Source organism: Uloborus diversus, chromosome 8 (assembly GCF_026930045.1).
Source record: "Uloborus diversus isolate 005 chromosome 8, Udiv.v.3.1, whole genome shotgun sequence".
NCBI lineage: Eukaryota > Metazoa > Arthropoda > Arachnida > Araneae > Uloboridae > Uloborus > Uloborus diversus.
In genome coordinates, this window is record NC_072738.1 from 33,785,616 (window position 1) to 33,798,807 (window position 13,192).

Below are 13,192 nucleotides of genomic sequence, written 5' to 3' on the forward strand. Positions count from 1 at the left end.
CGCTATCAACCCTCTGAGCTATCTCGTCCCTCGCTTTGACCCAAAAGTTTGCTAAATGAAATGGGTCAGAGACTTGTGTAGGAAAGTTTGTTGACATGTCTTCTTCTCTTCATGGGCTCCTCTTTTTAGACAGAATCTGCAGGGAAAACTCGATCAAAGTTGCAGTGGATGAAATTCCGTAGGTGAAAAATTTGGGAAATATAGGTAACGATGTTACGATGTCATAAAGATGAGCTAAAAATAGGAACAAGACAAAGACAAACTGGAGCGAAAGCTGTTTCGAACGTTCTAAAAAGGTTTTCCCACTCATAAAGTTTAAAGCTATAACTAGATGATAGAAACGACTCATTTGTATTTTTTTAACACGTGCACCCAAAACTTTCCTCTCTATTAATATCTGGTTACATAAAAGTACGGCTATTCAAACATCAAAAGTGGCAAGGAGAAATGTAATCATCATCTGCTTAAAAACAAATCAAATCTAAAAAATAAAAAAAAAAAATTCTCTTTTCTCTAAAATTAAATGTTTCAAAAACTACAAAAGCTATATGTGAGCAATTAATACATAACTTTATTTAGCTTCTGTTTTAGCTTCTGTAGCTTAAACTGAGTAACCAGTAAAATCATCTTTAAAAATATTTTAATTGAGGGTATGAAAAATTCATTGTTTATTAGTTCAGTTTCTTATGGCTCAGAAATTTTTATTCAGAATTTGTTTTGGTTTCTAATGCATTTTTAAATCTTTCTTTTAACAAAGTTTTGCGTTTTTATTTTTCAGGAATACCAAAGAGAATGAAATTTCGAGAAATAACGTTGTGCTGTTTGGTGGTTTGTGTGTCGCTGGTTGCCGCACAATTTGAAACAGGTGATTATTTTTCCTAAATATTTAGACAGGATTTAGCATTAAAGATTAAAAGTTAAAGTTTTCATAAATATTTTGTCCATATTTCTTAAATATTAGTGAAAATTATTAATGTCAAGTTAAAAATTTAATGACGTCAAGAAATGGTTTTATAGAGTAATATGGGTAGTACTAGTAAATTTCAACTGAAATCATATGATGATTTTCTGTGACTTCGCAGTGTGCGGTCTACCACTTTTAGTTACTTTGTTTTGCACTGCATGGCGCCCTATAATCAGCGAATAGTTTTTAAATAAAAGTAGCATGAATAACTCCACATTGAAATACAAAGATTGCATACATGTATTTTGAGTTAATAAGGAACTGCTTTTTTAATGCAAAAAGATGTGAGTTTGTGAGTGAAAAGACATCTGACATTGAATGCATACGCGTTAGTCTTTTGTATTAAAAAAGGAGTCCTTTGTAACTCAGAGAAAAATGTATCAAACTTCGCTGTACTATTTTGTGCTTTAGCTTTTTTTCGAAAAACGACCTTCTCAACAAAGTGCTTACTTTGATTACTAGTTTATGGGAGTGCCATATGGCTTCCAATCAAGCAAATAAAAGTGATAAATCGCACGTTGTGACATCCCTTTAATTTAATTCTTTACGAAAGGTTTCTTAAAAAATTAAAAAAAACAAAAAATATTTTTTCGGAAAATACTTTCATTGTGATTTAAAACTAATGTAGTAAATATTAACAATTTGAAACTTTCAAATTTGTTCTGCTTTTTATTCTGATAAATAAATAAATCAACTATTAATCAATAATTGATACAAAGAAGACTAGAGTGTATGCGGGAAATGTCGGTTTTCGTTTCATCCATAAGCTCATACATTTTGTTACTGAAACAAGATTTTTACCGGTAATTACATTTTGAGTAATAATGACGTCAAAATCATAGGAAAGAAGGTATGAGGACATTTTTGCTAAAATGCACACAAATCTCAGGCATCATTGAGAAATATCAATTTTAAAAGTCTGTAAGAAGTCTAAATTGAAATTCTCTATACCACTGATAAAACCAGCACGAGAGATGATACCCTCCCTTGGTGTAATGAAATTCATAGCTTAAAATTTAAAGTTTAACCTAGTTTAAACCTATCATTAACGGACCTTATCATGGATGGATACAAGGGAGGGGTGATATGGGCGATTGCCCCTCCCCTGGGAGGCCCTAATGGCATTTTTTCGACATTGAAGTACCAAAAATGCTTTTTAGACAGTCTGCAAAGAATTGAAGAGAGCTCTCAACCGAAAATGTTTCGGACTATCTCAAGCTTGAGGTCTTAGAAACGTGACTTTTAACCATCTTTGGTGACATTAGAGGAAGAATCGGGGTTCAAGCTCTTTCCTCTGCTAATTTTTAGAAACTGTAGTTCCGGAAATGTAATTTTAAACGATACTCGATAATTTCAGGGGGAGAGGGTCCGCAAACTAATTTTTTTTTTCAAATTTAAAGTTTTAAAAACGAAACTTCGCACCTTCTTGGAAGAAGTCATGGATCCGTCCTTGGTCCTTAGCCACCACAACAAAAGCAGGAGTGAGGGGACGTGTGCTCGTTGTTATTGCCCAAAATTAAAACTATAGGGCGGTCAATTGGTTTTCCTTGATAAATGTGGTAGCTATTCAGTGCGTATTCTAGTCATTACTCAATGACTGAGTAAACAGCGGTAAATAGTTCCTGAAGGTCATCCTCTTCCAAATTGAGGTAACATCCTTTTGCATGGGTAAACAAATGTTGATGAATGTAACGGGTAAACAAATGTTGATGAATATAACGACCAAACGCAGTAAAATGATCACATATTTTGATGCTTTTATCCCTTTTGACAAATTGTTTAACGCTCTTACCTGATTATATTCATTTTGTAGTAATTAATCGACGATAGGAATGAATCGTAGAAATCCTTGTCAGCTGCGTTCAGTTACTTTTCAAACTTCATTTTCGTTCCTATATTGAGATGAAAAATAAAATGTTATTTACATGAACAAATTATTATAAATGCATTTTATGGACTATTATCAAATCCAAAGTTTGCATAGCAATGGATAATTTTTTTATTTCTTTTATTTTTATATGTTTTTTTTTAAAACAATTATGTCATGGCTAATTTTATGCCGTATTATTCATTAAAACAAGAAAACAATAACTTGACTATTTTTAATCAATTATTTAGTTGTTTTAGATTGAATAACCAAGAGCAAGATCTATCTTAAGCATCATGTCATGATTATTATGATTTCGTATCACAGTAGAATCCGTTAAATTGAGACAATAATACAACTGTTCAACGTTTCTTTCTCAAATTATTAGGTACGCAGCAAGATGCACCGTGGTTCTGGAACTCAACTACAGCAGCAACCGCATCATCGAACACGTCAGAATCTTCTAAGAAGTTAGGCTCCACGACAACACTTTCTCCTGAAGAAGCAATTGAAGCTCTTGTCCTCGATGCTCTTGTGAATGCTACGAAGAATGATTCGGCAGTAATCACCCCTACTGGTTTTGGCGATTTTGCTCCAGCTAACGAAACAAGTGGAAGGAATGCCGCCTACTTGAGGGAACTTTTCTCAGATACGTTTGCACCAGCAAATATCACCAGAGGTCGTAGCTCCAAAGCAATGAATCTCGATTTTCTTGGGAATGAAAGAGAAGGAAGAATAATGAACGATGATCCTGGTAATCGCCGTTTGACTTTGCAGGGTTTCATCCCCATTGTGGCTCTTGCTGGTAAAGAAGCTGAAGAAGGAGTGGGAAAAGCTCTGCAAAAGAGCCCTAAGCGCATCCAGGAAGAAGATGACTTGTATTATCAAGGAGGCCCATACCCTCCGATTTCCATTGACCAAGAAGAACAGACAAAATCTCAGAACTACTATATTCCATCACCAGAGTCTTCCAAAGTTCAAAGGCAAGGCTACCAGAAGGCCGTTGACGGTAAACAGGACCGGTACGGAAGCAGAATACAAGACAACAAACAATCAAACCTTGATTTTTACATACCACCAACTAAAGAGCAGGACAAGCAAAAAATTGGTATAGTCCTTGAGAAGGAAGCTGTGAGGTATCTTTCTGAAGATGAGTACCACAAACGGCCAACTTATCAAGATTCTTACCAAACCAATAAACAACCAGAATATCAATCAAGTAAGCCAAAAGAGTACTACATTCAAGATGAAAAGAAATCCGAAACCCAAAGAGGACATTTCATTGTATCTTCTAAACCATCGACGGATGAGGATGTTGAATACGCACCAGCTGGACCTTATCCTCCTCAACCACTGCCATCGAAGGATCAGTATCCAACAAGTGAAACAACAGCGAAACAGTTCAGACCAGGAAGCAAACAGTTTGACCAGGAAGCCATCTATGAACTACCAAATGGAAATTATATCATCAACAGCGACGGTGGAGAAGACAAGTGTGTCTGTGTACCCTTCTATTTGTGCAGGAATGGATATTTGACCAACGCCAGATCTTTAGAGAGGGATGATATTGATGAGAGGTCAGCTAGAAAAGTATCTAAGCGAAGTGCTGGTAATCAAGTAAGTTATATCGATTTTATCATTGCTTCGTTCATTATAAGTAAACGTAGACTGTAAAGCGGGGGAACATTGCTCATCTAGGGATAACATTGCTCCAAAAAGCTTTTACTGATTTTCTAGGACTTCAGTGACGAAGTGGTTGACTATGCGGAATCTCTTTCAACTCGGTAGAAGACAATAGTAAACAGGTGGACAAGTTACCAATTCGAGATCGAAAATCAGTAAAAAAAACTTGAGCAATGTTATGCCTAGAGGAGCAATGTTCCCTGGTTTTGCGGTAGTACATTTATTATGATTACAGTACATTCATTATAATTAACGTTGGCAAAGGAAATTTAATTTCGACATTTCCTTTTTGGAACGAGCGGAAAAGAATTTAAGAATCCAAAATTCTTTTTAAACATAAGTAATTAAAATCTTGGTTCCTAAAATCACTTATATAACTCGGGAGTTTGAAAAGAATGTAATTATGAATTCATGAGAATAAACGATGAATAATTAACATTGATTAAAAATAAACTTATAAAAAATGATTATTCTATTGCACTGGCAAAAAGAAATGAAAATAATATCAGGAAATTCAGTTCACAAGGTTTGATTGATTTTTATATTGTTCATTAAATTTAATATCTTTAATACTTTATTTTTTCTTAACCATTTGTTTTAGACAGAAAATGCAGCTCTAAAAGCTTTTATAAAGTTTTACACAATTTTTCTTAACATGGTGTATTTTTTGAAATTCAAGCCAGAAAACATTTAAAACCAAATATCACAGGGCACATCTTCAAGGGTGTTTAACAGGGATATAATTGTTGCTTGGAAAAGAGCTGAAGGCAAGAGTTTCACTTGGAAGACATTTCTTCTTTTTTTTTTTTTTGACATAAATACAAATATATAAGTTTACTAAAACATTTTTGTTTCAGAATATACGACGACATGAAACAATCTCATTACTAATTTTCAAATCTAATAATACACATGCTTTCCAAAACATCTTTTTCCAAAGGTTTGCTTACGTAATTTTTTGATTTTGAAACTAAGACACGTGGCCGCAGAATAATGTTTTAGTGTCATTTTACTTGATTTTTTACTTATTTTACTATTGTATTATATTAATATAAACTCCTGCACAATTATTACAACTTATGAATACATCAACATAGTTATGTGTCAAAGAATATAAGGAAAATAGTTTTTTATTTCAACCAAATTCACACTAATGATGTGAGAGCAAAAATAAACATAATTATTACTTTTTTGCAAATTTAAACTGCATACTCATATACCACTCTTAATAGTAAAATTACCTTCCATTCTGTATAATGTCCATTCTCGACCACACATAGCTACATCGGATTCTCAAAAATGAAATTTTAAGCATTTTTTACCATATGCTACTCGGAAAGTACAGTAAAACCTGTGAAGTTGACAACCCTAAGTTGACCACCTGTCTAAGTTGACCGCTATTTTCAGGCGCAGAATTAGGTCTTATATCATATAATTCAACCTCTATAAGTTGACCACCTGTTTAAGTTGACCACTAAAGTAGTGCACCGCAAGTGATCAACTTACACAGGTTTCACTGTAATTCTAAAGTATGTAATTCTATTACAGACTGACTCCACCCTCTCAGAAGCTGAATCCCTTCCACCTTACACTGAAGACATCATGGCGAGAATGATTGGACTCAACAACGTAAAGGACAGTTGTGGTCTCTTGAGGAGGTGCTGCCGTGTTCCCAGGAGGTCTGCTCCCGGTGGTCTGTTGCCATTCAGCCCTGACAACTACCCCATTCCGCATCCAGAAATTGACTTGAGCCAGCTCCCACCTGGCATCCTTCCTCCTGGTCTGCAAGGAATCAATATTCATCAGATCCAAGGTAACCAGGAACAACCTCAAGCCTTTATCGTTAATCAAGACTACTACCAACAACAAGGTGATTTGTTAAAATGTTGTGTAATTGTAACCTTCTGTTTTGCTAAAATGTTCTTCTTTAACATGCTTTTAAAAAGGAAGCAAAGCTAACACATATTTGAAATACATCTTTTTAAATTAATCCTAATTCAACGGCAAAAAATATTTATGTTCAAGTCCTGAAAACTACTCGCATACATTGATATATCCTACAGTTTAGTTGACAACCAACAATTCATTCAAAAGAAAAAAAAAAACTTTGTCCTGGTAAGTAGGAAATCAGTAATCTGCAAAGCCAAAACAATCAGAAGCTTTACCATGATTAAAGAATTACAAAAATGAATAGTTTTTGAAATCTAGGAAACTTATGTAAATTGATAGGCCACAACTCTTTTGAGTTATGGGTGAAGAAATTTGTCCGAAAACACATTTTCACATGGTATGTAGAAAAGCAATGCTCTGTAGATTGAAAAAAAAAAAAAAAAACATATTACAAGAATTCAAAAATAAAAAAAGTAGCAATAACATGTAAGTATATTTTAATTTTTCTTTACCTCAATATTAATTCCTTTACAGGACACCCACAAGAACAACAAATTGTGTTAGTTCCCCAAGAAGTACCTCAACCTCAAAGACGTCCCAGGCCACCCAACTACCCACACCCACAACAGCCTTCTTTCCAAAGACCACCGAAGCCAGCTTACCGCCCTCCCCAGCAACAACGACCCGTGAACCCTAACCGTTCCATTAGGCCCATATATCCACAGAAAAAGCCCGTCCAGTCTCTTCAGCCAGTGTACCAGCCACAGGAAGCAGTGTACCAACCTCAGCCAAGTTATCACCCCCAACCAAAGCCCGTTTATCCACCACCTACATTAAGGCCACCTAAGCCTCTGTACCCTCATGGGGACTTCACAGAACCACAACCCCAACTGCAGCAAGGTCAGTGTGGAGCAAGAAATGGATTGGGAGTCCATGGACGAGTGAACAATTTGCAATATCATGATGATGCTTCGGAGTTCGGAGAATATCCTTGGCAAGTAAGTGTAACACTTATTCTGCCTCGTTCACAATCACAGATGATTTACTTGATACCAATAGTTATAGATAACAAGACAACCTATAGATCGGTTCAGTCCAAAAGACTTCGCAAATCATTTAGTAGAAAATATTCAAATGCATTTTATTGGCAAGAAATAGATTTTTTCTCCTTCATACTGTGATGTTTTATGCCATGTACGTTTTTCAACTGATTATTTTGTTCATTTGTAATTTTGTTCGCAGTTACTTAGTAGTCAAATCAATTGTAATATAGATTTTCTTCCGGAGAAATCATTTTATCCTTTAGTACTTGTCTTCAAGAAATGGAAAAACAAGTTTAAAAACTTGTTCCAATTCTTTGAATGTACTTAATATTTCAATTTGCAAAAATCGTATGTCTTGAACTTCTAATAGCACCGAATATTGATGCAACCCACACTGCAGGTTAGTAGAAAATGGTTATATTGATCTATCTGCACTAATGAACTAGTTAGGGAGTATGGAAGGTTGTTTCAACAATGCAGTAATCCGCGTAATACAATGTTGAGAACACATATAAGATAATTATCTACAAAATTGCAATGTCGAGAACATACTTGGATAATTATTTACAAAAATTCAATGTTGAGAACATACTTAAGATACTTATCTACAAAAATACAGTGCTGAGAACATGCTTAAGATAATTATCTGCAAAACTATACACATTTTTGAGAGTTTATAATCGTTAACAAGAATGAACTCAATTTTATACTTTCGTTTTTTCAAACAAGTTCTCACTTGTCTACAAAAAAACTGCATGAATAGATTGGAAAAGTATGTCTAGCAATTGCTCTGACTTTAACCCCCTTTTTCATGATTTGTTGAAATGATTAATTTTTGCTAAATCACTCAAGAAAGTGAAAGATAGTCTCGAAGATAAAATATCCTGTTATCGAAATTAATGATAAAATTCTTTGCCTATTCAAATAATAAGAGCATGTTTTACATTTCAGGCTGCCATTTTATTGAAAGTTGGCCCTGGCAATAATTTGTTTGTTTGCGGAGGTACTCTCATTTCGAGCCAGTGGGTTGCAACCGCTGCTCATTGTTTGAAAAAGTAAGTATGGTTTGGGTTTAGATCTCAATCACTTGTTGGAAATTTATGAATGTCCTAAATTTATTCTTAAATATCGTTTTAATTGTAAAAAGTCTGTCTTACAAGTTAAATACGTTATCTGAAGTTCATTTTTAATCTGAACTAAATCAAATTTTAAGAATATGCGACTGACTTTTTAATTGTAAAAAGTCTGTCTTACAAGTTAAATACGTTATCTGAAGTTCATTTTTAATCTGAACTAAATCAAATTCTAAGAATATGCGACTGAAACTTTTCTTCATTGAAAGAATAGTTTCTTTCCACCTCTAAACATGTTTCTTTGAGGGGAGGGGAGAAGTTGTTCGTTACTAACGTTGATTTATTTATCTTCAAACGAATTTTAAAATTTTAAGAGTTATAATATGGAATAATGATGTTGAATCACAATAGTAGCATTATTATTTGATATTCTGTTCTGAAAACATTCCCTTTATTTATTAATTTATTCTTCAGGCATAACGCTGACGAGTTGAAAGTTCGTCTTGGAGACTGGGACGTGCACAGAGACGATGAATTTTACCCTTACGTTGAAAAGTACGTTGTAGAAGCTGTGGTTCATCCTGATTTCTACCCGGGTAACTTGCAAAATGACTTGGCTCTCTTGAGACTGGAATCTCCCGTGGACCCCACATCGCCCCACATCTCGCCAGCTTGTCTGCCTGAATTAAACGAAAGATTCGACAACCTTAGATGTTGGGTGACTGGATGGGGAAAGAATGCTTTTGGTAAGAAGAAAATCAATTATCAAAGTAGTGATTAAAATTTTTACATTTGATTTATTGGTTGACGAATACTATGTATCTATTTGTGAGGCACAACCCCTACCTAATAGCTTCTCTCTGAATGTATGTGTGTGAGTCGGTTGCTAGAGGATTAGATCAAGAATTTCAAAATACATGAAGCAGGTACCCTGGAATAGAATGTAATCTACTTTAAAGGGAAGTTTTTCTAAAAACTGAATGTTTTAGTTTCATTTAAAATTTTTAGTTTGAGAATGAAAAATCAGGGAAACTTTGTGCTTTTTTGACTGTACAGTACATTAAAGCGTATGAGAAACTTTAAAAGATGAAAAATCTTTTAAGTTTTTGTAGAACAAGCGTAATATTTCTTTTTAAAGCACTTCTCGAAATCTGAAACAAGGTTCAACACAATATTCAACTGCTTAAATTGTGTGCGGTTAAATAAGTTATTAAATGCATAATACATTTCTGTACCTCAGAGCCTGAGGAACGTAAGTCACATTATAATTTTACTTGTAGAGAGGGAAAACTCTTTTATGGCGCATGCAAAGGATGGGAAGCGCGCTCTTTTAACCCTGATAAAAAATTGAAAAGGATTTTTTTTAAGAAGTACGTTCACATAGCTCGATGCAGGAAAGGCTTCTACATACAAAGCACTAATAAACAGACAACCGTAGTTTTTGGACTTAGTCCTTTTGGCTGTGAGGTATAGATTTTACGAGTCATTTTTTGCGTTAGTAAGTAGTCATTATGATACAAGAAAGGTATTTTCTGCCTTGGATGAAATTAGTGTCATTCCATTTCAATGAAGTTTGAATGCCTAGAACAGATTTTTTGGATGATGAAGTTAGTTATGTGAACGTTTACAGATAAGAGCTACTTCAGAAATTCATCGTTTCTATGTTAGAAAATCTGTCGCCAAACGGTATTCTTTGTAGATTTGAAATACATGTCTGCAAAATTTTGCAAATAGCTGCATTTGCTTTTTTATAATTAAGTTTCAAATAGGCGGACTTTTCAAATTAGTTGTTCCTTGAAAGGTAAACTTCTTGCTTCTTGTACTGTAATGTTTTGACGTATTCACAGCAACATTTCCCGGAATATCAGACTCATTGAGAGAGAAAAACGCAAGGTTTTCACGCCCCTAATGATGATTTCTGATTTGTTTCCCCTTTTGCTTCTCTCTTTCACTTTGATTATTTTTACTTTGGAAAGAGTTCTCTCCTCTATATTTGTTTTCTACGTCGCACTTTGTGACAGAAAAAATAAAAGTTCCTTTAAGTATCTTTTGCTATAAGAATGTATTAGAAATGAGTGATCTAAAAGTATTGCCCAATCTTAAAAAATAAGCAAGATATTCTCAAGATTTATGTGCATTCTTAGCATTCATGTATTTTTTTGACATCTGATTATGGTAATATGATTCCATTACTTTTATTGGTATTATTAAAGTTTTATTACATTATTGAGTTTAAAAATTATGTGATTTTTCCTTACAGGTGAACAAGGGGAGTATCAAAGTGTCTTGAAAGAAGTCGACATCCCGATGTTAAGTCACAGGGACTGTGAGCATAGGTTGAAGCAAACTCGTCTTGGAAGAAGCTATCAGCTGCATCCAGGATTCTTATGTGCCGGTGGTGAACCAGGAAAAGACGCTTGCACGGTAAGATTAAATTCTAAATTAGCCTTTGAATGGTGTAGTTTTTCAATTTTTTTCAAGGTAAGAGATTTCCCCAAATTGTAGAGAAAATTTTATCGCAAATCGAAACTTGGTTATACACATTGAAATATTAAATAATTTGTCTCAAGATCTTACGGCAATCAGTACTTCTTTCCTTGATGGTCTTCAATCCCTTGAATACGAATAGGATTAGAGGCTATCAGTATCGGAGGAGATTTGGCGAAAATTTTTGCGTAGTAAAATCTAAGGCGTCATGCTAGAAGATGGATACAGATGAAAAAAAAAAAAAAAACTCCTTCCTCGATCCCCACTTAATTATGATTTAGTTAGCCCAATATGAATTTTGACTTTTTAACTTTGAACGGCCAAAACCTTTAAACGCTTTAGTTTCACACGCGAAGCATCACGGAATATCTATCATCTAATTTTCTTCATGTGCACAGAGCAAAAACCATTCACCAAGATCAGGTAGGATTTTATTGAGGACATCATCCAGTGTCCTTTTGGTGTTACATCGAAGCCCAAGCGAGATATGATTCAGGCAGTTACATATCGTTTTAAAAATGTTATTTCTAATCTCAAACAAAAGATACCTACCTAAAAGCGTGGATAATTTAAGAGAATAAAATAACTAACCACTTTGTAATTTAATAGGTAACTTGCACACAACTTAGTTCTTGATATATCCTTACATAATATGATCAAAAACTACATGTGAGGCAGAGATAGTTAAAGGGATGTAAGTGCTAAAGTTAAAAATTTGGAGATAATTAGTGCAAATCGTAGGTGAACCTCTCCTCTGTTTTGGGACAAGAGACAGTACCAGTAGCCCTGGTAGTAGCTGTTATACAGTATGATTTAGAAAAACTAGGAACGGAACTTTAAACACGTTTTACTCAAAACTTTACGATGTCCACTTACATCCCTTGGTTTCTCACTGCCTCACATGAAACTTGAAAAAGTGGGTTATGACAAGTACTAAATGAGGCACTTGCGCAACGAGTTGAGTCTTCCGTAAAAAAATGAAAGAAGCTTCCTTGTTTTTCCAATATGGTAGTTTAAACTCGATAATTAAAATTAAAAAAAAAAAAAATCAGAAGTTGTACGATTTGGGAGAGATACGACTCGGACAAAACAAATATATTTTTTCTGCATATTTTAGAATTTATAATAAAGCTTAGCATTCGCTGTCAACCTTTATCTTTAATTCATTTCGGATGTTGTTCTTTCCAATTTTGACAAATAGTAACCACACCCTGAAACTTCTTAACTCTTTCTCAAAAAAAAAAAAAAAAAAAGTAACAAACAGAAAAATAGTTATAAAATGAAAGCAATTTATTGTAATGCATTGGATTTTCATAGATTGTTCAACAGAACATTTGGGAGTGCCACGAAAAATAACACAGAAAAGCAACTCAAATTTCAAATAAGAAGAATAAACTTTAATATCCTCAATTCATACTAAACATATAAAATTTGAAATGCTTACTCTACTGGAGATGTAGACTCGTTTTCAGAAATTTGAAACAAAAAAATGAAGAATTGAGAATCATATAAACGTATTATCCAATGCAACGAAAGAAATAACAGCTGCTAAAATGAGCCCGTTTTATTTATTTATAACATTATACAACCAATGCATAGTTATATAAATATTTTAATGCGGAACTGCTTTAACAGTTCAACGGCATACATATGGAATTTCCCCCCCCTGCTAACTTTCTTCTTCTCGTGTCTTGCTATTTAACTGGTTGTTGCTTATTTTATTGAGGCAGAGTGTAGGCATTGCCTGAGAACTTCATTAGTCCTGCCAAGTCTTCGACAGCGTCATTTCAATCTTTTGTCGGATCGTTTTAAATTTTGTAAAAAAATTACTTCCCCACACATCAAGGACGGATACAAGGGTGGGGCAATGGGGACGATAGCCCCTCCCATGAAGGACCCTGCATTGGCAATTTTTCCGAATTGATGTTCTAAAACGCAAGTGGAAGCCATCTTTGACGACATTAAAGAAAGGAATGGGGTTCAAATCTCTCTCCCGAAAACTTTTATTGTTGAAGTTAAGAGGGCTAATTTCAACGGAATAGGAAAAGAACAGTTACGGGGACCTCCTTGGATTAATCTCTCTATTTAAGTTGTGTCAGATAAAAATGATGTGGTGCCCCCCCCCCTCCCCAAAGCTTGTGTAAATTAGTTAAACGTAGTGGAGGTAAACTAAAAAATCAGCCGC

The 13,192-nt window shown here is 34.4% G+C and overlaps 1 protein-coding gene across 1 annotated transcript in view; it reads left to right on the forward strand.

Annotated features, from left to right (window-relative positions):
• Window positions 1-1,023: 1,023 nt before the first annotated feature.
• LOC129228011 (uncharacterized) overlaps window positions 1,024-13,192 on the forward strand; it is an 85,272-nt gene continuing 73,103 nt past the window's right edge. The window contains exons 1-7 of the mRNA XM_054862639.1: window positions 1,024-1,027; window positions 3,220-4,448; window positions 6,063-6,327; window positions 6,939-7,402; window positions 8,399-8,502; window positions 8,995-9,266; window positions 10,781-10,944. Of these exons, the coding sequence (XP_054718614.1) occupies window positions 1,024-1,027; window positions 3,220-4,448; window positions 6,063-6,327; window positions 6,939-7,402; window positions 8,399-8,502; window positions 8,995-9,266; window positions 10,781-10,944 (2,502 nt within the window). The remainder of the gene's footprint in view (window positions 1,028-3,219; window positions 4,449-6,062; window positions 6,328-6,938; window positions 7,403-8,398; window positions 8,503-8,994; window positions 9,267-10,780; window positions 10,945-13,192) is intronic.